At 44.6% G+C, this 27,981-nt stretch overlaps 1 protein-coding gene across 1 annotated transcript in view; it reads right to left on the bottom strand.

Moving 5' to 3' along the window:
• Positions 1-16,028: 16,028 nt before the first annotated feature.
• RRM2 (ribonucleotide reductase regulatory subunit M2) overlaps positions 16,029-27,981 on the bottom strand; it is a 63,725-nt gene continuing 51,772 nt past the window's right edge. Inside the window, exons 2-11 of the mRNA XM_071741907.1 lie at positions 21,618-21,765; positions 21,458-21,535; positions 21,007-21,144; positions 20,727-20,843; positions 20,133-20,266; positions 19,016-19,110; positions 18,084-18,217; positions 17,565-17,669; positions 17,317-17,430; positions 16,029-16,944 (exon numbers count right to left, since the gene is read on the bottom strand). Of these exons, the coding sequence (XP_071598008.1) occupies positions 16,792-16,944; positions 17,317-17,430; positions 17,565-17,669; positions 18,084-18,217; positions 19,016-19,110; positions 20,133-20,266; positions 20,727-20,843; positions 21,007-21,144; positions 21,458-21,535; positions 21,618-21,746 (1,197 nt within the window). The 5' untranslated portion in view covers positions 21,747-21,765 and the 3' untranslated portion in view covers positions 16,029-16,791. The remainder of the gene's footprint in view (positions 16,945-17,316; positions 17,431-17,564; positions 17,670-18,083; positions 18,218-19,015; positions 19,111-20,132; positions 20,267-20,726; positions 20,844-21,006; positions 21,145-21,457; positions 21,536-21,617; positions 21,766-27,981) is intronic.

Here is a 27,981-nt window from a genome sequence, read left to right as displayed (position 1 = left end):
GAAATTCACAAAGCCTGGAAAAGAATTAAGCACCCACCAGTCCAGCTGCACCAGAGACCTTGTCTGCTTGAAGGGCTCTGGCTGGCATGGACACAATATCCCCATCATCAGCATGACCCTGCAGCCCACTCCTCAACCACATCCACAACTCACCAGCCAGGGCCATGTCCAACATGTGAGGTCACGGAGCGATGGGGAGGTGAGGATGACACCGATATACAGTGTATGAGCAAAAAAACTTCCCTGATAAATTGTGTGGAAGGAGCTTGGTCTTGGCACAAAAAGCATGATGGGTCAGACAAAGAGGAAGCTTTGCTCATATTCTCCTGCTGCTGCAGAAGCCAAAGCCCTTCAGTTACACAGCATCTTACGGGCAAATATCCAACTACCTGGCATGTCCCCTGACCAGAGGCGCAACAAGGAGAGGCACCTGACTTTAAAATTAAGTCATCATCAACCATGCAAAGGCCAGGAAGAAGGTCATGGCATCTTTAGAAACTCATTCTCCAGATACCCATCCAGGCTATGGGGATCACACATGCATGTGAGAGCTCAGAGAACTGTGTGTTGCTCAGCACTGGTGGTGTGTACTCTGAAAGCATCCCAGAGCACACAAAACTGAACCTGTGAAATTATAACTGTGCTTGGGACATAGCTGTGACCTGCTGCTACTCCGTATAGAGCTATTACTACAAAAGTACCCTCCCTCCCCATGCAGACCAGTCCTAAGCATAACCCAAGACTTTTCAGTAGAAACACATCTCCCTGGACACGCAAGCACAGAGGCTTTAAGGAAGTGAGGAAGAGTAACAGAAGGCACCAGAGTGCAGCCTCAAAACGTTTGCCAGTGAGAACAGTGCAGCCTCAAAACCAAGAGGACATTAATGCTACCCTTGCCTGCTGGGGGGAGGACAGGAGGAGGAGGGCTGGCAAACCATGTTTTGGACTTCCTCCTGTACACCTCTTCGAGGTGAAGAGATGAGCATAAACCTAAGAGTGATGTGTGGACACCAACCATGCCACCATAGATCACTGGTTAAGTGCAACCTGAGGCAACTCCTGAATCATCACAAAGCCTCCATGAATTTAACAAGCTCTGGAACATTAGATGAAAGAGTTAGGGAGCATTCAAAGAGAAAAATGCCCAACATCTACAGATAGCAATGAAAAGTGATCATTAAGAGGTAGCTGCTAAAATTTAAATTGCACTGCTAGTAATTTTTTAACATAAACATCATTTATATACTTAAACAAAACCCATTTCATTCTGTTAATGCTTTATTACACCACTCGGGCTTGAATGCTTGCTAAACCTTACACATTCTAAAACAGATTTTTTTTTCTATCTACATAATGACAAAAATATTAAGGTTTTCCCACCTTGGGATTTGACCTTATCTTGATGAAGATGATTGGGATAATTTGAATTAAATTACCCCTGCAACACAATTAAGAAATACTGCCTGTGAACAGCAAGTGCTTAAATATCATTAAGTGACCATATAGCATGAGATTATGGCATTCTTGGAACCTATAGCTCCCAGGTTCAGATTCAGAATCCAAGCCTGAGTAATTTAAATCTTGCCTCTATCCTTAAACTGAATAAAACATGACCTGTGTTTGTTTATATTCTACATATTTCATTCACTGTAGCTCTCTCTCCTCCCTGCAAGTCTCAAAGGCAAACTCAGTAAAATACAGAGAAAGATCAGGAGATATTTGTCTTCTAACCTAATTTGCCTTTTACATCTTTTAATAAATTTCACTGTTAATCTCATTACTAAAGCACTGCAGAAGACCTCAGTAATTTTAGTGAATCTTCAATTTTGTTTGGCTTTATCCATTCCTCCACCTAATTTCCAGGTGCTTCTGTTCATTTCAGTAACAACAACAGCAAATGGTCTTGTCATTAATTCTGCTTTAATTTTCTGTCACACTGCAGCATCAGGGGGGCTTTGCAAGGGGGTCATTTGCTGTGGTGAGGAAGAGACAGGACAAAAGCAAGGCTCTACTGCAAGAGAGCTGGGGAAAGTTGCAGCAATGTGAAATATGTTGCATGTCCTACTGAGCATGGTTTTCTAAAGCCAATGTCACTATAGGGGTATAATGATGCACTGACTGACCACACATGGAAGGCTCCAAAGACAGGCACTAGGTATTAGGACACAGACCATAAATATTCCCACCCTTACCAGCCAGAGGCTGGGGAAGAAGAGCCTCTTATGCAGCAGTAGCTGGGAGCTTTATTTGGAACATGGAAGAGCCTGGTCCAATTCCTTCAGCTGCCTCTGGGACTTGAGCTGGCATAAGAATTTAGTTGCTTAAATGAATCCCAGGCTCCAGAGTCCTTCAGGGCTGGGCTCACTCAGACACCTCCACTTCCCAGCTGGGAACTGGTTACCCCCCATCATGCTCACAGCACCTCAGCAGGAGCAGCTGGCTTCCCTCACCCTGAAAAACTCCTGCTTCCAGGCAGCCAAGTCTCAAAATACACATTACATGCCTTAGAAAGCCAAAGAGCAGGAATGGGGAGGAGGGAGGCAGCAGTACCCAAAGGCCACAGCACTGAGGTGCTGGAGGCAGAAGAAAACCTTCAAGCTTCTTCAAAGCAGCAGAAGAAGAGGAAAGCCTTCAAAGGACTTGGCAGCTCCAGCATCAGTCAGCCTTGGTCTCCCCACTCATTCAAATTGCCCACAAGCTGTAAGCCACCCACCCTCAGAACTACAGCATGGATGTACAATCAGAGGTTCTCCTGTGACCCACTAAACACTCAGTTATTGAGCCTGAGCAGGAATAAATTTGAGAGGCAGAGGACAAAATCCATAGAGAGCACAGCACCATGAGGAGGGCTGGCAGGGGAGCACTAGGAAACACTTCATGCAGGGAAGCAGCAGAGGCAGGTACCAGCTCCTCAGTGCTGTCCTAACCAGCCCTGTGAACTTAGAAGAAATCTGGCTGGTAGGAAGGATGGATTTGAGGCTCAGGCTGAGGCTCCAGCAGGGGTTAGCCTTTGGCTGCTTTGTAGCAGGTGGACAAAGCATGCATGATGGGGAGTAATTCCTAGTCCCTTTTGCTGATTGCAAATTTTTCAGCAGACTGAGCTTTCCCCCCATGCTGAGGCACCCTGGTGTTGCCAAGCAGCTATAGCAGAGCACAGCCAGGCCAGCTTGGTCCCTTAATCTATGAAGGAAGCATGTTCATTTTGCAAGACAGAAAAAAGATGTGCTTGATTGTTTTTTTTAACTCCCACCTGAGGGAAGACTGTGCATCACCATGCTGTTTCTTCACAGATCTAATAATTTGCTTCATTGCTTTACAATGCTAAAAGTTGTTGCAAAGAACAGACTGGTAATAAATTTGCTGTATCTTATATTTTGGATTCTCAGCATTGTCAGCAAATTGCTACGCCCTCCACACATCAGGCTGCTCAGAACAACATTTCCCAAAAAGCTCAGGCTTCGCCTGCAATGCTTCTTGGAAGATGCTGTCCCACAGCCCCAGGCAAGCCTGGGCATCCCTGCAAACATGGAGCCTAAGTAATGGTCACCAGTTCTCTCAAGTCTAGCTCTGAAGTGTGGTGTAGCAGAAAAGAAGCCCAGTTTTGGAAAAGAGTGCATCTCTGAGCAGCAGATGGTATGAGAGGGGCAGTCTTCATCTTTATCACTGATCCTGTCAGTGGAAAGAAAAAATATCACAAGTTTCCGAGTTTCTTTCCTCCAAGGACTTGTCAAATACATTAGCAGTCAAACAGAGGGGATTCTCTGTTTGAGGTTTTGTCATAGAAGTGAGTGAAGAGTGAAAAAAAATCAGCAGCAAAAGCAGAGAATGACAGACAGACAGTACAGCTTCATTAGAGCAAGAAAGCACAGAAAACATTTCTCTGTAAGCAGCAGGCCACTGTTAGGTATGCATGCAGGAATGTTTATATTAAGGTTCTGTCTTCACATAGAGTTAATAGTAATCACAAAATACATAAATGTTTACATGTCAGTAAATCCATAAGCTAACATGTAAATAAATTGTTTCTATACATCCATAATGACTACTACTTTCATTTGATTTTATTACATGCTCCTCACATCCATCATGTGCTTATGAAGATCCACTCAGCAAGTTAATCTTTGACAGATTAAGCATGACCTAGATTTTAGTCTGCCTCTCTCATATGCTCTTCCAGGAGAAAGGTTTTGTTCAGAGAGCTTTGGTTCCTCCAACCAGCCAGCACAAAAGCAGACAGAGCTTGAGAATCCATTCTGCATGAGATCAGAACTGCCTGCACCCACCTAGGCAGAGATGCTCCAACACTCCTGTCATCTCCTTTTTCAGCCACATTCTGCAGACACAAGCATCAAACAAAAAAATCAACATGAGCACCACACTGCTTGCACCCTTCATTTCAGCTGCCTTGATACCACCATCAAGCAGTAGATCAGGGCAAGGTGGGAGGGAGCAAGCACAGGGAAGAGACAGGAGGAAATAAAAATGCAAATAAAAAATCATAACAGGCAAGATCAGCCTCAAAAGAGGTGAATTTGGGAGACAGACACTCAGGAACTTGACAGGTGAAGTGATACAGAGAGGCCACATGACTGTGGTCTCAGTAAGCATTATGATGCTCTCACAGATCACAATGTCAGGGGTTGCAAGGGACCTCTGAAGATCACTGAGCCCAACATCCCTGCCAAAGCACTTCCCCTACCCAAATGGCTGTCAGATTAATGCCTTCTCTGTGCCTATTAACCTCTGCTGAAACCAGGCTGCAACAGCTCCCAGCCCAGGACAACAAGCAGCTTTGCAAAGGGCTCAACAATGGCCTGGAAGTCTCTGAAAACCATCTCTGACAGATGGGCAGGGCTGGATTTTGCTGTAGGGGCTTGCACCATTCCTGCCTGCCACTCACAGTCCAGCCTATTAATGTAACCTGCCCTTGGGTTCATCACTCTTCAGCAATCAGAACCCCAAGGATTAAGCAGCAGAGTGCTTGCTCAGGAAAGGTCTGGAAAAGGCTATGTGAGGCACAAAAGCTGAACTAGAGAAGGCTGGACCCCAACATGATGTGAGGAACCAGCAGCCAGACAGCACCAAGAATCCAATCTACAAAGCCCGCAAGTTTCAGATGTATCAGGGAGATTATGTGATTCCAGCACTGTAAAGCTGGAATTTGCCCGAGCAAATTTAAATACTGATACAGGAGTTATGCACCAAAATCACCTGTACAATCCATGGAAAGAAAAAGCACTTTTCAGGAATGTTCTGTCCCTCTGGAAGCTGGTGTCTGACACTGACCAGATGAGTTCCCCTTTTTCCTTCATCAGCTCTCAAGGGAGCCTGGGGTTACCAGCCCAGATACAAATGTTTCTGCTGTATGCATGGAAGTTTACAGGAAACTAATCCCAGGACAACTCACATCTGGCATTTGCTTGTCATGCCACATGTACCTGCTCCATGCCAGCAGCTCTTTGCCCAAGATGAATAAATATTCCTTTGATGATCTGATGTTTAAAAAAAAAGATGGTACATCATACCATCTTCTGTACCATGTCAATGAAGACTGAGGGCAGTGGGTTTATGTGATAATTAACAACTGTTTGGGGAAATTATTCATTAAGTTTTTAAGGGCAATGTTATTTGTCATATACTTGTCCTAATTAAGATCAAGACTAAGGAAGTGTGGCTGTCTTGGGAGAAATTACTCTTCTTGGAGACAGTACAGGAAGCCTCTTGAAAAGTGAAGACTTAGCAACAAGTGCCTAATTTTTGAGAAAAGGTCTAGAAGACACCAGAGGGACTGGGGGGGATTCTTAGAGGCTTCCAGAAAAGAGCAATTCACCTATTCAGGAATCTGAATAAAAGTATTTATTATGGAGAGAGGCTGTAGCAACACTTGAAACCCCAACTAAAGACAGATAGCATTGTGCTTCCAGGCTGACCTGTTGCTTCCACTCCTCAAGTCCCATTCCAAGACATCAGCACTGCAAGCAGAGCTGACAAAAAAAAAAACAAAACAAAACAAAAAAAAAAAAAAAAAAACCAAACAAACAAAAAAAACCCCACAAAACAAAAAACCAAGTGTTAGCAATCTGTGGAGGGAGCCACAGCCCTGTCATGCAAGAAAATGCTAATAATACATCTTTTGGACACATGGGTCTGGATGACACCAGTGAGATGATGGTGATTCAGTTTAATTATAAGCTTCCTGTTAGAAATATCAAGGTTCCTCTGAAGGCACTGGCAATTGTTCTTCTGACTCCAGCTGTTGTCATAACTAGGCAAAAAAACCCCTTCTTTCATCCTTAAGGTATAACTAAATTTAAAAAAACATTATTTTGAAAGAGTACCTGGCAATTCATAGTTACTGAAACACCATTAAAATAAACATCAACACACAGAGAGAAATGCCTTTGAACCTTAATTGCCTGAAGTTCACTCACCACCTGCTTGGCTCCTGGCTCTGAGGAACTGCAGTTATCACTTCAGAAAGTGAAAAATTTAAGAGTGCTAACATCTCTTTCTAGCTCAAAGACTGACCTTGCCCCATGAGAACAGGGCCCTTGTCCCCAGACCCAGTGGGAAAAGATGTAAATGGATGCACAGGAAGACATTGCCCAACACCAGCCCACAGCAAAATAACACTAAGCTTCTCCTCTGCCTCAGCAAAGCTTCTAGCACAAACTGAGAAGCAGCCTCCTTTCCACAAGGCTGTTGGCTCTTCCAAGGCAAAAAAGGCCCCTTAAAAAAAATGAATAAATAAATAAATAAATTTTAAAAGGAAATGCTTTTAACTCTCCTCTCAGGGGGTCTCCAACAGGACTTGCAAAGCTGTTGGACCAAGCGTGCTCCTTCAGCACATAACAGATCACCCTGACCTTCTGGGAAACATTAAGGCAGCTGTTAGTTAATTAGGGTAGAGTTTGAAAGAGCCTCACAGCCTGCTCTCACCCTCTTAGGGGCAATAGAGTCATGCCATTCACTTCAGTAAGGGCAGGATCAAGTAATTTGTGGTTCACAGTAGCCAACTTGTTCCTCTTAATGAGTCTCTTGTCTCTCATTGGCACAAACAACTTGAAAAGCTTAGTCCTGCACAAAGGAGACATCCTTTCCAGTCTCTGGAGAATGACAACCCCTATAATAGAACCCCTTGCTAGCATGACTTCAAGGTCTATATTATTTTCATCACTCTCTTCTATTTCATTTAAGACCCTGATTTTGAGGCACAAAGGGCCTGATTTGCAAAGATGCTGTGATTGAGTTGGGGGGGGATGGGACACAGATGTACAGCTCTTCTGAAAGTCACATCTCATACTGTGAAAGTAAAGACCGAAAAATTACCAGTGAGAGCTCTATTTTTAGCTGTCTTGTGTTATAATATTCACCATTCCCAAGCAAACTTTCTGGCAAATATTTAGAGCAAGACTCAGAACCCCATGCTTTGTCAACAAAGCACAGCTATTACCTAGGGCAGCTGTAGGCTCAGCACCTGCAGCACTGCAGCCTCTATTGCTCCAGCTTGTTACCATGGCACTCTAAGTTGGATTTTGCCCATTTGCATGTGTAGGATGCAAGATAAACCTTTTATGTTTTTAATACGTGATGAGCAAGGCACAACTGACTCCAAATAAAATGGTTTAAAAGGCTCACCTAAGCCAGATAAAACTCCATTTTCACAGCCAGGCAATTTGTGGCAGCTCTGAACCCCACTTGTTGGCTGCTGGAGTCCTTGTGGGTGGATACAGGTACACACCACATTCAGAGTCTGATGCTGCTGTGCCCAGGTGAGGTGGGGCTGCAGTAGGAAGAGTTGAGGTTGGACATCACACTGCAGCTGATTCCGGCCCTTTCCAGAAGCCACATGTCCAGCATCACCCTGTACTGGCACCTGTACTGGAAACAGGCTTGCTCCTCAAAGCTATTTCAGTAACCACACCACAGGGAACCCCATGTAGTTGTTCAGAAGATCTCAGCTTATAGAATATTTTTTTTATATCCCATTTTGAATTAACTACCAACACAGCAATCCATGGTTTTCTCAGCAATTCAGATGCACCCTTCAGGTGAAGCCACTGGAAATGAGAACCCTCTCCTATCTGGGTTAAATATCACCTAGTGCTTTGTCCAGCAGCAGGAGGGCATCCACCAGTGCTCATACCTACTAAACCCATCATTAACACCTCATCCTCATTTCACTGTGTGATTGCACCTGATACAAATTCTTCCTGGACTGACATTACCACAAGCTGAAAACAGTTCTATGATCAGCAGAAAACAAAGGCTCCCCTCACAGCTCTCATAACACCCTCCCATTCCTCCCATTAAATCCACTATTTTGTTTGGATCATTTTTATCTGCTGCAGGGTGGATGGAGATACATGACTGATTCCTGAAGGAAAAATTTTAACAGACATTAGGATCTCTCCCCTGCTGAGGGAACTTGGTTGTTGCATCTTGGCAAGTCCTTCCCCACAGGACATATACTGTTTCTTGCTACAGCTCCAGCATCCAAAAAAAGAGCTCAGCATAGTCCAGAAAGGGACCCCCATGGCAATGGATGCAAGAGAGCACTAACAGAATTCTGGCACGACACATCCACTAGAAAACCATTCCCATCCTCAGCTGTACTGTTGCACAGTGAATTAAGCAGTTAAAATGCTCTCCCATATAGTCCCACATCTGTGAGATTACAAGAGAAAAACCCATGCTGCAGAACAGGCAGTTGCCCTAAAAAAGCACAGCAAAGGAGAAAATCTGCTTCAAAACCTTGTGCAGAGCAGGATTTACATGTGTAACCTCTTGTCCTGCACCCAGAAAGCAAAATGAATACAGACCATACTTCTGTTCACAAATGGAAGGAAAGCCCAGGCAGCCCCCCAGATGTGACAGTCACCTGGCACTTCATGAACAGCCGGTGCTCGGCCCTGTCCCCTGAACTGCTGGAGCAGCAGCTGCTTTCTTTACCAAGGAGCCCCCCTGGTGACAGCCAGATGTAGTGCTGCAATAGCTAACACGCCATCCGGCACAAATTACTCCAAAATAAGCTTTTAGATTAAGTGCTGTGGCAAGGGCCTAACTCCAAGAGAAATAATATTTGAGTTAGCAGAGGAATAGTCACTTCCAGACAAGAGGTGGCAGGTCAGGGGAGCACCCATCTGCCTGAAGATGTCCTCCAGAACCAGGGGGCACGGCAGCACCCTGGCAACCAAGCCCTGCCTGCTCAGCTCGACACGACAGCCAGGACCAGTTCCATGAGGAGCACTTGTAGAAAGCCCATTCCTAAATGGCTCCTTCCAGCAAAATTATCTCATCATGTTGAACAACTTCCCCTCAATAGCACAAAATTTACTCCCCCCCTCCCCCGAGGAGCCTGAAGAGCTGCCCTCAGAGTGCATAAGCATATTTAAATGTGTCTCAATCTGGGCTTGCATGTAATTTGAGGATGTAAGTGGTGAAATCTCATCTGCTTCTTTAATATCTACACGGCAATATTTAACATTTTATTTGAAATATTTCTGCTTTAATTAATTTAAAAGCAACCAAGCCATCCTAGTATTTCATATATAATCCCAGGGATTTAGTAGTTAGAAATGTAGTAGCACACATAAATAATGAAAAGGTGGCAAGATTAAAAAACTTAGCATAAAATTAACCTACTTAGCATAGTAAATAGCTTTTCAACTTGACAAGGGATAACCATTTTATGAAAATGTGTGTTGAAAAATAATCCTGCTCAGTTGCTTAAGGTTTGCCAGTCTTAGCTCATACACAGCAACAAACCCAGATTGGAATAACTTTTCTGAAGTCTGCATATCTGGAAATTTACAGTATTATAGAGAGCATCTGTAATAGTTTTATCAATAGAATGGGATACCATTTTCAGAAACAGTAACTGAAAAAGCAAAGTTATTGCTAAGTCTTCAATAAACCTACAGTGCATTGTGCTTAAAGCACTCAATATACAATTAATATTTATGAGTCAATTACACTACACTAACTTCTTCTAGCTGAGATTGTGTTTAAGTGGCATCACAAAAATATACAGCCAAGGCAAAAAATGAATGCTTGGCCCTGCTAACATTTCTGTGTGAATTACTCATTCCTAACACTCTTTGCCTCAAAACCTGCTTCTCACATTCACCTGTTGGTGAATTCACCTGTTGGTGACTCTTTGCTTCACAGCTTCCCTGCAAAGTCGCTGCTGTCTGCTTAATGTTGACTTTTAAGGCAGATGAATGTAGGGAGTTAAGTTTTCCGTAGGGAGGGGTGGGGATGTCACATTAGAATCACCCTGAAAATAAATTCAAGGAAACAAATAATTCAGTTAAATAGCAAGGAGAGACAGAGGTGAATGGAAACCCAGCTGCCAGCATATTCTCTGCTATGAACAGAACTGAGATTAAAGCAGGTGGCAACTCAAAACTGCTATTTCTATCCTGACCTGGGAAAACACATTTCAGTGTTTCTCAGAGCAGAGATCCAGGTCTGGGAGGATGGAGATCAGCTCTGAAGTACTGACACAAGTACTGTTTCTGAAAGCTCCTAGATCATATCAAAACAAAATCATTACATAAAAGAGCACAAAAGAAATTATAAAGTCACCACAAGAAACACTGCTGAAGCCAAATGCTTCATCTTGATTTTGAATTACATCAGGATTTTCCTGGTTGAGTATTCCCGAGATAAATTCTGAAACAGCATTTTCTGACAAAATAATTTAAATAAGGCAGCATCGTCCAAAGGGAAGCAGGAAGGCCTTGGCCAACAGGGCAGCCTTGTGGCAGTCCCTGGCAGTAGAGCAGCACACATGGCTGCAGAAGGATGCTAAATGATACAGGCAAAGCAGGGTTGGTGTTTGCTGTTGCCTGACCTAGATCCGTGTGAGCTTGCAACTGCCCCTGAGCTCAGTCACTGGGGTAACATCCAGGAGGTGGATTCTGACAGCTGGGTAAAAAGGCAAGCAAAGGAGGCAGCTCCATACCCAGGCACATAGAAAAATACCTGGCAATGTGGCTAAAGGTGACAGAGAAGGCCAGCAAAATATGAAATTAAAATGTTTAAGTGATCAAAGATGCATATGAGCATCAAAGAGGGCTTTGAGGCAAATGAGAGTCTCTCCACTGTTGTCTGGTGCTCTAGCCTAAGCAGCATCTTTGAAGCCAGGGATCTGAAGATACTCATTTGCTAGATAATCATTAAAATTAGCATCTAGCAAAAAATTAACTCTACCATACTGCTAGGACCATCCAAGCCATCCTGGATTGTATCAGCAGCACTTCAAAATACGAGACTGTAACAGTAGCAGCAGCACTCCCTAACCAAAAAGGGTACAGACACACACAGCTCAAATTTTTTGGAAGCTCAGCACTCCCGAGACTTGGATGTCTAAGAATTGCAAACTATCCCCTTACTTCCAGGTAAATCCTACAATACTTGGAAATACAAATTACTTACCAGTAGCTGGTAGCAGAAACTGGCCTGGGATGCTTTTTTCCCCAGTCTGCATCTCAGAACCTTTAGTGTGCATCTAACACCAGTCTTCACCCAGAAGCCAAAGGAAGAACCTCAGCACACAAGTGCTCAGCATCAGGCAAATGCTCCCAAGTGCTGTATGGTTTATGCATCTCCTAGTAATTCACTGTAATCTTCATCTGATGGACAAAGCAACATTGCCTGTGGAACTAACTGCACATTGTATTACAGTCAGAGAAAAAGCAGAAAATGGATTTGGATATGGGAAAGAAATGAAAAGACATTCCACTAGGGTGTTTTTCTCTATATAGCTGAAGTTTAAAAAAAATTACTACAAGCAGGACAGTGTTCATTTCAAATTCCTTCAATGCATCTCAATTTGTACTTAAAGAAGATAAGCATCCACAGCAGGGAAGGCTTTAAGACAGCCCATTCTTCTTGAGCTCACTCTTCAAAAGCACAATGTGACACGGGAGAAACCTAAAGTCAGGAGTCAAAGCCAAAGTTCTGGAGGCCAGTCAACACCCTGGGGTTTACTGTTGATTTGTCCTTACCTCTGGATCAAAAAGGGAATGCAGGTTTCTCCGCTGATATACCAGGAACACCCAGACATAGGAATGAAAACTGGTATTCCTTCTTCATCCCATGCCATGTTCGCACTGCTAAGGGCAGATGGTAAAACGTCACCATTTTTCTGATCAAGTGTAAGATCTCACCCTTGAAGTCCACAATACACTCTAAAGGGATAAAAAGTTGTCTTGGGCTAATGCAGTGGTGTTGTGGAAGCAGGAAGGGTGGCACAGGGGCGTCTCCTGTGAGAAGCTGCTGGAAGCTCCCCTGTCTCCAATCCTGGCCTCACCTCTGCCCAAGGCTGAGCAGACAGGGGAAGCTGGATGTGCCTCTGTAACATATTTAAGAAAGGAAAATGCAGCTGCAAAAAACCCAAACAAACAAAACCAAAATCTGCAGAGGCCATGAGAGCAATGCCAAAACAGAAACACCAAGGTCAGTGAGGATGAGGAGGGAAAAGGTGACCAAGCAGATATCCCCACACAGAGCCTGTGGTAAGATGGCACTGTTCCCCTGCAGTCCATGAAGGAGCATAGTGGAGCAGTCCCTAAGGAACCATAGTGGGGCAAGTGTGGTTTTGCAGCCTGTGAAGGATCATGGCAGGGCACACGAGGATCTGCAGCTGCAGAGGACAATCTGGCAGATGACTGTTCCCAAAGCAGTCTGTTCCTGAGGGACTGCATCTGGGGAAAGGGATTCATGTCAGAGTTCATGAAGCACTCTCCCCCATGAGGGACTCCACACCGGAGTGGGGGAAGACTGTGAGGAGTCCTCCCTCTGAGGAGGAAGGAGCAGCAGGAATGTGGTGAAATGACCCTAAACCCCCCCTGCCCATCCCCTGTGCCCTGAGGGGGAGGAAGCACCGAGGCAATCAGGCCCGGGGGGGGGGGGGATGGGGGGAGGTATTCAGATCTGGTTAGATTTTCTTTTTCTCCTGATAAACAAATTCCTTCTTCCCAAATCGAGTCTGTCTGGATTTTGCCTGTTACAGTAAGTGAAGAGTGAAAATCTCCCTGTCACTGTCTCAATTAATGAGCCTTTGAGTGGATTTTGTCCTCCCTGTGCCTCAGTGAGGATGAGTGAGCCAAGGCCTGGTTGGTACCAGCTGGGCCTGAACTGCAACTGCTTTTCCCTCCATATCCCCACAGGATCAGAAAGTAGCAGTATTATCATTACATCAAAGATCAATTTAACTTTAAAAGTCAAACCACTAACACAAAGATCTGACACACAGACTTTTCTCCTGTTAACTTCATCTTTCAGCAAATACTTAAAGCAAATACTTTTACCACATAAACCAAACTGTCTGTACTCAGGATGCCAGTAATACTCCCAGGAGAAGAAAAAAAAAAAAAAAAAAAAAAAAAAAAAAGAGCTGTCCATCAGTAAACAGGACAGAAGACTTGGCTCTCCATAAATCTCAAACCCTTTCTGAAAGCATTTACTTCTTAAAAGTCACTAGGCACAAAGCACCAAGAGGTAATCAACAGCTGGCAATCAAATTTTCCCTAGCAGACTGTGAAAAGCAGGCAAGGAACAAGCAGAGCTCCATTGATTCCCAGCTTTCTGCCAGGCAGTGTGAGGCTGCTCTCCCTGCAGCACTGCTCATACACCCCCAGACCCCGGGCTGGCTCTGCCCTGCTGCAGGCATCAGCAGCAACTGTTCTGACCTCTTCGGGGCACAAAATTGTTGTAATCACTCCAGGAAATTCGTGAAATCTGGGGATTTTCTTTTTGTCATTACCGTCTAATGTTGCAGCTGCTTCCCGAGGACAAGGCTGACATTAGGTTGCTGCTCTTACTCCTTCACATAGCTTAAGGTTTTCTATGCCTGACATGCAACTTGAGTTTCAAGTCAAAATGTCAGAATCCTGGAAGCTTTCCTGAACCCATGCTAATAATTTTTTTTTAACAAATTACAGTAGGACATAAATATGAGAGAAACTATGCTTGAGCTTACTGTTCTTCCATTTTATCTGCTCTTAAAAGCAATTAATTTTAACAACAATAAAAAACAGGAGAGCTAAGGATCAGTTCTGTATAAATTGACAGTATTGTGCCACCAAACATATCCAGTGGATCCCTTAGTTTTTTTCCTCTGCTAGCCTAATCACTTTTCACTTGTGGTAATTACTGTGCCAAACCCCTACTAGACAGCTGTTGATTCATACATAGATTTAAACAAAAAAAAACCCAGCACTTTCATCACTTCAAATATCTTTTGGTTCCCCAAACTTCATTGCAAAACACATCCTGAAGGGTCACTCAAATTTTTACTTTATTTTTGAGTATCACTTTTTTTTTTTAGAATAAAAACTCCACAGTGCTTAAGAGGATCAAGCATCAAAACAACTGGCATCTCAGTCAAATTGGAAAGTAATCGGTTTTCAGTAAATAAGTATTTTATCAAGGCTTGGACATGATCTATGCAAACCAGCAGCAAGAGATTTAAGTCTTTGTGAAAACTGAGAATTAAAATTGGTGGGACCAGATGGATAGCTTTTCTCCAGACTATAAAAGTTAAAAACCAATTTGCATTGAAGCAAGTACATAAACCAAAACTAAGCAGGCATTTAGACATCAGTGGCACCAAGATTAATACCAGCCACAATGTCTTACTGTTTTGTTGAATCACTTCTAATTCCTGTCTAATCTATCTCTAATGTGTCCACATTTACAGTATCTATTACCATACAAGAACAATGCTTGGCTGAAAGGGACATTCTTCTTGCCTGCCATTACAAGTGATTACTTGGCCATCAGACATTCATTCCAAGCAATCTCTTCATATAATTTCAAAAATACAATTCCAGTTCATATCATCCAGAATTAAGGATAACAAAATTAGTTTTCCATCCTAATGATTTCCATGCATTGATCCATGGCACACACCAAGAATCAAGTGGTAAGAAATAGCTATGATATAGCTAGACCCTACTTAGATTCAGTCTTACCCTTTTTCTACATTTCCAAGTATATAAATTAACGGATTTGGATATAAATTGAATGGTGCTAAATCTTGGCCCTTGATTTCTCGATTGTCTTTTATGCTCTAAACACAGCCTCACACAATGAAATCTGATGTTTTGTCAGATTTAACTCCAAAATTTTTCTTACTACAAAAGTCAACAAATAAGCACATCACCATTTGCTGAGAAAAGCAAGCTGGTATTAAGCCAGAAACCTGACTTTAATCAAGCATTATATTTCAGTGCCTAAAAATGGTGCCTGGCACCCAACATGCCCTTATTGCAGTTGCCAATACACACTTTTCAGATCACTGCAATTACTGACCTGTTACCAACATCAATGCTACAGGGACATTAGAGAGCCATCTGTTAAGTCTTCCACTTTGAATTCCAGTCTTTCAGGCTTAAGATTTTTAAATTATTTATTTTTCTCCTTTGGATGGCCTTGGAAATGTGCACATCCCCCAGTTTCAGACCCCGGGGAGAGCAGTCTAGCACCATCATCTTCAATGCCATCAAGAGCAAAGACCATTAGGGTCAGTTAATTTTATACCAAGGCATCAATCATCTCTTCAAGTACCATATCTATTGTACTTCAAAAGATAGAGAACAGCAAACCCCACAATTCTTATCTATCAAGGAAATACCTAAGTTGTGTTGTTTTTTTCCTTATTAGCTACACATGTGCCCTTCAAATTTTCAGAAGGCTCTTTCATTACTCTCTTCCTGTTGCTCCGTGTTTAGTGTGGAACAATGTGGTAGCCCATACTTGTTTTTCACTACTATTATGCATTAAAACAAAACCAGAACTGTGTGATGCAGAAGCTAATACTGCTCCAGCCTGAATTGGCTGGATTTACCCATGAACACCATATTTAGCACAGCTGATCTAAAAGTCAGAGAGCAAAGAATAACATCACTTGACATCTACCAACCACATCTAAGCAGCTATTTCCTCCATAACATGCATTTCCATTTCTAGTCTGCATTTCAGAAGGAAATTAGCACGTAACTTTGTCAGTACAATGCTCACTCCAACCATCTCTTTATTACTCTTAGATGAAATACTGTTCTTAGACATAAAATAAAAAGCAATTCCAGTCCAAATGCCAGCTGCATGTTACCTTTCAGAAGCCAGAAAATCCAATTTAAGTTCTTTACCTTCCCAACCAAGTTTCTTCCTGTTCTGATAGATTTTAAAATCAATAGTTCAAGTTACATACCCAGAAAGAAGCACAAGCCATGAAACCTTAGGTTGCAAAAGTTGTTGCACTCATTTTCATATTCTCAATTATTACAAGACAGATCTTTATTTTCAACATTAAAGTGCCAGGTTTATGTACAAACTATTAAAACAATAGTATAAAAGGTAAACTTAAAACCTGCTAAAAAAGCAGTGAGGTCATGTAGTTGCCTCCAGAGTTTTCTGCAAAGTATTCAGCAAATGTTAAGAGTAGGATTTCTCAACTGTTGCTGTGTTTGTGAGAACAGCAGAAGCTAGTGGTCACTGCCCATAACCTCCCATCTTGTAGAAGGAAGGTGCCTTTATCTTCCACAAAATGGAGCAGTATATGTTGTAATACATCTAAGCATTCTATAAATCAACACCATTAGCAAAGTCTAATAAGGGATTTTAAATGCTGGAACTACACTAGCTTCCTGGAAAGTACCAATATCACCACACTTTAAGAGTGGGATTTCAGTACAAGAATCAAGTCACACTAACTCATTGTATCTCGTGTTTCCCTGTAAGCAGGGGAGCATACACACTTAACTCATATGGCCTGTTCATTTAAAATTCTGCATCCAGGGTGAAAGAGTTGTCTGTGGGCTTGGACATGACTCCCATCCTCTGATATTCACCTACTCTCTTCTCAAAGAAATTGGTTTTGCCTTCCAGAGAGATGTTTTCCATGAAGTCAAAAGGATTCTCAGCTTTGTATATCTGAAATGCAAAGGCAATTTCACAGTCACTACAGGCACCCACATCTTGAATACTTGTGAGCATTAGAGATCAGCTGGAAGGAGTATTAATGACAGTCTCAGCAGGCTTACTATGTACTGAACAAAAATCTGCCCCAAGCCTCCTCTGCTGTATTTGTTCCTGTCTTTTAGCTGCAGACGACAGAATCACAGCACCTCTCAGCTTTTCCATAGCATATTTGTTTTTCCTTCTGTGGGTCTCCAAACAGGACCTGCCAGCAGGGCTGCTAGATTGTTTATACCAATATTGCTGCAGTCATTTTAGAATTTGGATTTCTGGAGGAAATTAAAATCATCTTTTCCCCATGAAAGATTCAGTGTATTAGAGCCTTACCTTGTTAAATCCCAGTTCCAACATAAGCCTGTCTGCTACGAACTCTATGTACTGTTTCATTAAAGTGCAGTTCATGCCAATCAGCTTTACAGGCAGCGCCTCCGTCAAGAATTCCTGCAGATAATAGAAGCACTTAATGTACAGAAACTGTGTTCACTCTGTACTGTCTCTGTTAATTTTATACCCAACAGCTCCCCAGCTTTCTATTTAATTGCGATCAAGTTCCTAAACAAGGAGCAGGCAATTACCTGTTCTATGATAACAGCATTCATAACAATTTCCTTTACTCTCTCCTCTGATGGTTTGTGTACCAAGTGCTTGAACATGAGGCAGGCAAAATCACAGTGCAAGCCCTGGAAAGAAGTTTCAGAAAATTATTTCAAGAACAGAGTTAAAAGGACCCTCAAAGCAGAAGCACAGAATAAAATGCCCAGTATCTGGGCACCTTTCTGCCCTTGCCACACTGAGTGTTATCTACAAATTTCTGCCCAACCAAAAGGCAGCATAGGGCAAGTCAGTGGCAGCTGCACTTGCTCCAAATGGCAAGATGTACTGAGTTGGTGAGAACCCTTAAACCACTTCAGAAGTAAAATGCTGGATTTATTCATGCTCTACTGCAAGATCACAATGACATGTTTATGCACACTTTAGTGAGCTTTAAAGACTTTCTAAACATACTCGTTTTAAAATATAGGGTCCAAATGAATATAATTTATTAGAGCTACTATGGCATATTACCATCCTAACTTCTAGAATTTGATTCATACCTCATCTCTACTGATGAGTTCATTAGAAAAAGTGAGTCCAGGCATCAATCCCCTTTTCTTCAGCCAAAAAATTGATGCAAAAGAGCCAGAAAAGAAGATTCCTTCCACTGCTGCAAAAGCTACTACTCGTTCTCCTGTTAAGAAAAGACTGATAGTAACATCACACAGAAAACCACACAGGATTAGTAAGTACCCAGAAGTTGCAAATAGACCAGTGAAGTGCAGCATCTTCCAAGGAGAATGAAGTTTCTGCTCAAAGGTGCTATAGCCCATCCTTAAAAATTATGACAGCAAAGGCTTCTGGTCATTATGCAAAACCTTCAAACCTTAAAACTAAAGTAGTTACTAGGTATCTAAAGCCAAAGCTCACTCCCCCAGGTTGACCATCAACAACATCCTTTTTTTAGAACATTGCACACTGCAAGAGGGCAGTTGTTTCAGCAGCTGATTTAAGGCAAGTGTCTGCTCACCTTCGATTAAGGAACTTTGGCCATGAATATCTCAATACTAGTGAAATAATGATCTGTACCATCTCATCCTACCTTTGAAGCAAGACTTAAAAAATAAGTAAGGCAAGGAGCTAAATCCTCCAACTGTACATGTCTGCTGAAGACAGATGGCCAGCACAGTTCTGGACACATGACTACAATTTACAACTGGTCATAGACTAGAGCCAGGTATACAAGGTTGTCACATGAGCTACCATTATTCAAAATGCCAGCAGTTTTACAGATTCCTACTAGTAGCTCATCTGCAAGATGAAAATTGCTTTGTTCTCCAGAAGTATAGCAGTATCTTAATACCAGGGTGCATGTACTCTCCCCTCTGTGACAACAATCAACTCCATGGAACTGTGAAGTATGGAGAAATGGTGATTCCTTTTTTTTTTTTCAGGGAAGGAATTCCACTTTGCTTCCCATAAATGTACTCACCATACGTTGCTTTTCTGTCCCCAATCCAACGCATAGCCCAGTCAGCCTTCTTTTTAACACATGGTAATGTTTCAATGGCATTAAATAGGAATTCCCTGATAAGGATAAAGTTCATTAGAATTGGACATCAGCACAGTTAAAGTATTCATAGCCATAGATGTGTCTTGTATGCTTACAAGTGCTTTGCAACTTCACTTTATATTTAAGACACCTTCCCTATTTGTGCCCACCTTCTCATCACCTTCCTACTCCTCAACATGAATTCCCATAATATCAAGGGGATTACTTTTTCATCAAACATTGTACTTGAGCAAAGCTTTCTCAACCTCCACTCTCAATTAGCAAGGGACCAAAGCTCTCAAGGCAGCAACTCTTCCTAAAACACTTCTGGAATTAAGCATATCGGAATGTGTGTCATGGTTGGCTTTCTACAAAGTAGCAGCAAAATATCTGTAGACTGCAAAGAGCATTGCAATACCACACAACACTTCTCTTTAACAGGATGCTGGTCTGACAAGACATCAGAATAACTCAAAGCTTAGACTACTCAAATATCTTTGTTTAGTTTTAAGGTACCATTCTTGAATTGATTCCATGTTATGAAAATTATACAGTTTGGTTATTTTTTTTTATCCATACCACAAGACCCTTTTTGATAAATGCAACATGCTCACTCTCCCCAAAGACCATTCCAGTAATTAGGAACAACACATACAATGTAGAAGTGCTAGCTGTTAAATAAATGCAATGGGTTTTTAGAGGCTACATTTTAGTTAAAGTGGGATCATTTTCTGATGAACTTTCCTATATAGCATTGAACTAGTTGGCAGGGCCATCCATGAGAGCTTACTACATTTTAAGCCCATATTTGATAGTTGCATCTTTTGCAGTTTCCTTTATTTCCATATCAAGTGGCTTCAGTTTCACCCTTAAACTAAGTTCTTGCTCATACACTTCAGAAGAGCAGGATACTCTGAAGTTGTTTTTAAGCAACAGCAGTATTTTATGTAAATCTAGTTAAATCCCAAAATTAGCCTTTAAAGTCAGAGTGACTGGTATGCATCACTTAAATAACACTTAACGAGTTTCAAACCCTTCCTCATCAAGCAATACAAACCTCTCTTTAGAATCTTTGATGTAGGTGTCGATAAGAAGACTGTACATTTCTGAATGTATATTTTCCATGGCAATCTGGAAGCCATAGAAACAACGAGCTTCTGTGATTTGTACTTCTTGACTAAATCGCTCCACCTAGAGGAAATAAATATGTTTGCAGAAGCGTTTAACTAAATTTCAAGTTTGAGGCACTGATGCTATCACAGCTCTTTCCCAGCTCATAGAATTATCTTTAGAATAATTTCAAACGTGGGCAATTTAACACAATATGAAGAGCAGTAAGCCTCTCACAGCTTCAAGTTAATTGTCCTTAGGTCCCAAAAACGGGAAAACACCTTCATTTTACTTCATTAAAAGAGCACTGAGAGGGTAAGAAGCAGAGCAAGAAGATTTAAGCCAGCCAAGTTTAACTGTAAGGTAGTGCTCTGTGCCCCGTGGGGGAATGGGCTAACTTAGGTTATAAAAGCAACCCCAGTTTCTTAGAATCAGAGTACCCCCTCCTTGAAAGTGCTCAGGACACTGGAAATTAGATGGTCATTAAGGTTACTTCCAACCAAACCATTTTGTGATTCTGCCACGACTATTTTTTACTCACCAAGTTTTCATTGACGATGCCATCGCTGGCAGCAAAGAAGGCAAGGACGTGAGAAATGAAGTATTTCTCCTCAGGCTTCAGGGACTCCCAGTGCTGGATGTCTTTAGAAAGGTCCACCTAAAACATTGCAAGAAAAAAAAAGAAGGTATTCAATCATTGCCAACAGACGCGGGGTTCAAATACGAAGCAATTGCAGAGCCCGAGGCTGCTCCATGCACCGCCCGGGAATTGCGAGCAGGAGCAGCCGCAGAGCCGGGGGCTCACCCGGCCCCTCCCTCACCTCCTCCGCCGTCCAGAAGGAGGCCTCAGCCTTCTTGTACATCTGCCAGATGTCGTGATACTGGATGGGGAAGATGACAAAGCGGCGGGGATTGTCCCGTAGCAGCGGCTCCTCCTCCTCCTCAGCGCCCCGGGGCACCTAGAGAGCAAATCGGATGGAGCTCGGCGGCGGGATCGCGCCGCGAATGGGGGAGGGGGGAGGGGGGGGGGGGTTGGCGGGAAGGTGAGGGCGGCAGTCAGCCGGGTCGCAGCCCCCCGAGTTAGAAGGACCTGGGAGCAGCAGAAGACAGGGACGAACGGACGGACACGGGTGGCCCTCTTGACGGAATAAGTGTGAGAGCGCCCGTGGGGAACGGGACGGCGGGGGGGGGGGGGGGGGGGGGAAGGATCCGCGGGGGAAGGGGATAAAGGGGGATAAGGGCGGTCGCGGTGCCCATTCATTCCGCACTCACCGGCTTCCCATCACCGTCTTGGAAGATCTTGCGGGCAGTCTTGCTGGCCAAGACACGAGCGCTGGTGAACGCGGGGGGCTGCGGGGAGGGAGAGGGGCAGAGTGAAACCGCTGCGGCGCTCCCGGGCGAGAGAGGCAGAGAGAGATGGGATGGCACTCACCGTGTTCTCCTTGTCGTTCAGCGCCAGGTTCTTCAGAGGCGACAGGCCCACCACGGGCGCCTGGTTCTTCATGGGCAACAGGCAGGGCTGGTCGTGGCGGGCGGCGAGCGGGGCGCGGGAGGAGAGCATTGCGGCGACCGCAGCGACAGTAGCGACAGCAACAACAGCGGCACAGGCAGAGAGCAGTGGCGGGAGCGCTTAGTGCCCGCGCCGCTCTTTATATCCGCTTCGAACTTGGCGCCAGAACTCCCGCCTGGCCAATCACAGCCCGCTCTGATCCCGCCCCCGCGTTTCCATTGGCTGGCGGGCCCGCCAAGGCCCCGCCTCCTATTGTGAAGAGGGAAGCGCCCGCCCACCGCTTTGGCGCCAGCGGAGCGGAGGAAAAGGAGGGAGAGCGGCGAGGCCCCGCCCCTGGCCCCGCCCCTGGCCCCGCCCCTGGCCCCGCCCCTTCCCTGGCCTGAGCTCTGACGAGGAATCCCCCGAGGGGCGTGGGGGGCTGCGGGGCCGCGGGTGGGGACGGAACGGGCTCCACCGCAGCCTTCTCACTGTGGCACGCGTGGTCTGTTGTAAAGAGAGGGGCTCGAGCTTTTAAACGGTTTGGGGTACAATAGGAACTTTGTTTCCAGGCACAGGGATAGCCATAAATTGGGTTTAAGGTAGAACTCCAGAAAAGCCATATTGCCCCCATGCCATGTCATGCCACGCCATCCCATCCCATCCTATCCCATCCCATCCCTGCCTTGATCCCCCCCTCTTACCTACCGATTAGTTTTCACTTTCAACACTGATTTCTGGATCTGGGAACAGAAACTGGCTTCCTGGGCAAACACTCCATGTGCCACCTGGCTCGATGCATTTTAATAAATAGCACAAAAAAGAGAGAGCACGGGTATGAAGAGGAGGTGAATCTCTTCAGCATTTATTTTATACTCATCCAATTGCTTTTGAACAATATTGTTTTCCTCCTCCAACTCCACAGAGGGTCTGTGCCCTTCAAAGTGCTTTCCCTGAAGCATTTCTAATGAAACCACGAGCTTCATGAGAGGTGGAGGCTCTTCTGCTATGTGGGATGCACTGTCTTTGAATGACTCCACATTGTCACTGTCACCTGAGCACACACTCCCAGGAACCAGGACAGTGAGACCCAGCACTGCACCACACTTGCTGAGAAGAGAAGCAGGTAGGGCAGGAGGACAGCAAAAGACTATTGAGTCCCCTCAGAGAGTCAGTGCTCTCCTTTGAACTGTATAGTGGAACTGTGTTGGATTGACTGCTTTAATGAGTAGATTTGGTAAAAAAGCAAGAGTACTCCCCTCTGGAAGCACTTTGTGACAGTGTAAATTGAGTGTTCCTTTCAGCAGTTCGGTGTCGAGATCAGAGCTCAGGGTCTGAGCTCTCCCCAGCTGGGACATACCAGAAATGTCCAGGGCAGAGATTAGGCTTGTGGTACTATTGGTCCTATTTAGGGCATTCAGGAACCCACCCAGGAGATGTTCTGTAAGGCCTTCTGGAATAAATACACATCCCAATATACAAATCTAAATATACATCTCCATTCCAGGACTGTAACACCACAAAGCCCCATGCAGGTGGGCAGCCTGGACCCACACAGACATGCTCTTGCCCTGCCACAGGGAAGCGTGTCCCAGGGGCAGGAGTGGCAGGCAGCACCCATGTAGTGTCCTGCTATCTTCTGCTCTCTGCTGGGTGGGCTGGCAGAGCTACAGCAGCACCCTCCCCACCCCTCATTCCCACTCCCAGTAAAGGAGCCCAGAGCCACCAGCCCACAAGCCCTGGGCTGCTTGCCAAGGGCCACGATGATGCCATGGCCATGCTATCTCTGCAGCTCAGACACTGTTCTCAGAAACACATGGCAGGGAATCCAAGCCCTGCCCTGGGAACAATGGCTCTGCGGGGGAAGAAAACACCTGGCAGAGCAGAGAGAGAGGGCCTGTGAGGAAATGCATTGCAGCTCCGTGCTGCTGCAGCTGCAGAAAATAGTATTTGTGAATGAGTGGTCACACCAAATTTTCTCATTGCAGCAGTTTAACCCAATTACACTTGTTTCTTGAGGCACATCCCTAAGGTTTACATGCTGTGGGCATTACTTAGCTGCATACCTACCAGTGGTGTCATGGAGGAAAGTGAGCATAAGGAGCTCATGAGGAACACATCCCATGGCAGAATCTCAATGACAAAACTGCAGTTTGGGACCAGCATTTTCAAGCCAGCTCCTTTGCCAGAGCTGGCTTGAAGGCAATGGGCTGCTGCCCTGCTTTGAGAGGCTCCAGCCCTCTTGGGGTGTGTGAAGGGGTGCTCTGCTCTTCTGACTTCTGGCCCAGAGTGGGCTACTGTGGGCTTAAAAAAACCCAGCCCGTCCCCTAGCTCTAATAATTAGTTGCACACCTTCATTGTTTACAGGAATTTAGGCACTCAGGAAGGTGGAAGGAAGAGAAGCCCGGGGCGCTGGGTGAGGCAGGTGTGGGGTGTTGTGTCAGTGTGCTGCTGGCACAGGTTCCTCTCCAGAGTGCCCACCCCAGGGTCCCAGCCACAAGAGTGACCCCAGCACCCTGCTATGTCTCATCAGCTGCAGGGGGAGCTCACCCACAGCTTCTGCCCCAGTTCCTGCTGTTGTGGTACCTCGGTGCCAGCACTGCAAAGCCCCTTCCCACCAGGCACACCTCACAGCCCCCAAACCACCACCATCACACGTCTGCTTTGTCATGATGGGTACAGCCTTGGCTCTCAGCTGACCTGCCTGGTAGCATTGGGTAATGCTCAGGGCAGGGTCTTTCTGGCTCAGAGGACTGTTTTTCTTCCATTTTAAAGCAAATTGTCTACTTGATGGGTAGGCAATGACTCCATGTTGTTGCTGCAGTAACTGGTCCCACTGATAAAAGCTGGTGAGGATAACTGCATGGCAGACACAGGCTAACTCATTCCTGCCCACACCACCTTCCTGTTCCTGCAGCAGAAGGTAATGGCATCAGCAGAAGACTTTTGGCCCAGCAGTGACTTGCCACAAGCAGGCTTTGGTCTTGTGTCCTGTACTCTGATCACAGAGAATGTGGCTGATCTCTTGCCACACATGGAAAATTACAGGTCATTCCTGCTGTGGCAGCCTGTCAATCATTGTGGACCAGTAGTTCAGGGAACCTTCCTCAGGGTTACATTCCTCAGCACTTACTCACCCAAATCTGCCTCTGAGAGGAACAGCCCCAGGCCCCTTGTTTCTGGGAAGGATCGTGTTGTTCACCTTGAGCAGGGCTCAGCAGCGTTTCTGGTGCATCTCACTTATTGCTTCTGCACAGGCTGAGCAGTCTGAGCTTTTTCCAGCAGGACAGAGAAAACAGAGAGATTTAGCATTGCACATTTTTCTGGAGGCATCTGCCAGACACTTCTCTGCAGAGCCTGAGAAAGTTCAGTATTTGTCGGGCTCAACTGCAATTATTCCAAAAAAAGTACTGGGAAAAGCAGTTTCTTTCCATACTGTGTTCTATTGCTCTGCAAGGGCAAATTTAACTGTGGGGTCTAGCTGAGCCCCCATGGTAATAGGACAACGTGCAAGGGTCTGCTTACCTGGTCAGTCCCTGTGTGCAAACAGCAGTAAGATTATGAGTATGTTCAAGTGAAAGATGAGATAGGCACACACATATGTATGAAGGACATAGTTGACAATGACAACTGTAACCAGGGGAAAAAGAGGTAAAAGGGAAACTAGGAAGATAGAAACAAATGCCCACAGCATCCAGGGGACGGCGTAAACAGAGAAAAGTGGTTTTATACTCCACTTACATTCAAAGGGATAACCACAGGTGGATAAATTGATGCAAGTCTGATTAAATTACACAGAGGCCTGTATGGGAATATAAGAGATTAAAAAAAGACAGTCGTACAGCAGCACAGACACACTGATCAAACTGACTCCCTTGCTTTATAAGGGCATATTTGTTTTACAGTTTCGTGACACTGAAAGACTTAAAACTGGTTAACTGATAGATTTCAGAAGTCATTGTAGGGGCATATCATTATCAGCTCACTGTCCTGAGATTGTCTGGAAAGTTTTCACATGGCAGACATAGTGGGTGGTGAATAATGAGTGTAAAAGCTGCCTGTCTTAATCTGTCCTTGGTGTTAATGTTCCTAACTGCAAGAGTACACACCAGGGAAGAAAACTGAAGATCAGGCCTTTGAAATGCTGTACTGCCCCTGCAGAGAGGGCTCCTGGATGGTGATCCATAGCAGCTCCATCAGCAGCCTCCCAGGCTAACCCATGGTCAGGGGACAAACCAGGTCACACAAGGAGGTCACACAAGAAAGGTCACCCATGGAGGCAGCACTGCTTCTCTCATGCATGTCCTGGGAGAGCATCCATGAGGCAGCCCCTGGAGGGCTCAGTTCAAGATTCAGCAACCCAAAGGCAGGTGTCTATGTGTGGGTGAGGAGTGTAGGCACTAAGGATACCTGAGACATCCTAAAGCATCCTGTCTGTCCTTGCTGATCTGTAAAGGTCTTTCATATCTCATGTCACCCCTGCCAGCCACACATCTCAGTCACCCTGGAGAGCCTCTCAAATGGCACCGATGTCCCTATTCAGGCAACTGAGTCAAGCCACCTGACATAGAGACAGACCTGCATCTGGATACCTACATGTGCTGTCATTATCTCAGACCTAATACACTCACTGTGCCCAGTTCCAGCAGCAAAGGGATGGAAGGGTGTTGACAAGGTGGGAGCACTTCAGATGACAACCCCAGGGCAGACTGGAGGTTTCCAAAACCTGCCCTGGAGCAGGACTCTGACCAAAGCTGCCTTATTCTGAGAGAAAGTTGAGGAGCAATTTGATAACCACCATGACCAAACGCTGCTGTAATCAACTGATGGGGAAAAAACCCAGACTAATAAATTCTTAAAGCTTTGAGCAGTAACCAGAAAGTGGGTTTCAGCAAGGTAATATTTCTCATCAATGGTACTTACACATTGAATCAGCTTTCCTGGAGGCATGATAGATTCCTCAGTCCCTGGTCATGATTTCAAGACCTCACATGGCAGTTTTATTCAGGCACATTATGATTTGCTCAGCAGATAGTAGTGAATTTCACCAAGTGTAAAAGGATTAGGATAGATTATTTCTTTTATCCTTTTGTTTGGAACCCATTGGTGCTCATTCATTGCACAGCAAGCTCAAGGGCCTGCCAGAAACTTAGTTCCTCCCAGCTGTGCCTGATAATACACCCAACTGAAGAAAAGGTGGAAAAAATCTTCAAGATTAAGTTTTAAAAACTAAAATGTCCATAAATCAATCGCTGACATTTGGTTTCAGCAGAACAAGCTGCTCTCACGTAACTTTAGCAGAAAAAAATACAAGCCAGGAGACAACTCTTAGCCAAGAGACCTACTATACCTGCTCCACCACATAATGCCACATCTCACTGACCTCTAGCATTTTCAGTGAAACTGATACACAAATAATTTCTTTAAAGGATACAACATTTCCCATACTCCTGTCCTTCTAAAACCCTTAAATAAATCTATTTGCTCCTCCTTTCCTTCACTAATCCTTGGGAAGAGGGATTATTTTATTATAAACAGATAGGTTTCTGGGGCTGAATTACTACTGGTGTTTCCTTCTTAGCAGGAACTGGGAAAGCTTCTTCTCTGTAAGAATCGTAGATCAGTCACAGATGGATACAGCAAGACATTTTAGGACCCTTCTTTGCCTACATTGCATTACAGAATTGCATCTTGTTCAGTTTCCTGCAATATTTGCCTTCCCTGTGGCTGTCACCAGCTCTGCTTCATTCATTTTGTGATCCTTTTCAGCATTAGTTTTAACTTCCTATCTATTCCCTTTTGTCCAGTGCTGCCACATGAATTCCTCATGATGGGACAGTGTACATCCTCTTTTCCCTGGGATCCTTCCCCCTCCCCACCTTGTCCCTGTGGCTTATGCCTGAACTCGTTCTGCTGAGCACCAGGCTACTTCATCCACTTCCAGCTTCATTTTCCCCAAACTGCCTCGAATCTGGAGCCCAGTGCCTCAGACCCCATCACAAGAGCAGCTTGGAAAGGCAGCATATACCCATGCATGACACCATCCCTTCCCTGGCAGTATCCTGACATCCCAGATACACATTCCTTATCATAAGACCTGATGCTTTCATCTCCATGCAGTGAGGACACAGGTAAATGACAGACTGGGCTTGAAGTGGTTTCCCAAGATCGCAATCAAAAAAAGGGATAAAGCTGGTCTACAGCTATTAGCCTGTCTATAATTCCTTCTTTGCAGTGCTCAGTAATGTTTGGCTGCAAAGTTAATGAGCACAGACACAGAACTCGGAGCAGGAAAGCTGCACAGGGGGAG

Source organism: Heliangelus exortis, chromosome 3, assembly GCF_036169615.1.
Source record: "Heliangelus exortis chromosome 3, bHelExo1.hap1, whole genome shotgun sequence".
NCBI classification, from domain to species: Eukaryota; Metazoa; Chordata; class Aves; order Apodiformes; family Trochilidae; genus Heliangelus; species Heliangelus exortis.
The sequence above is the reverse complement of the archived record's forward strand: the minus strand, read 5'-3'. Positions and strand labels throughout refer to the sequence as shown.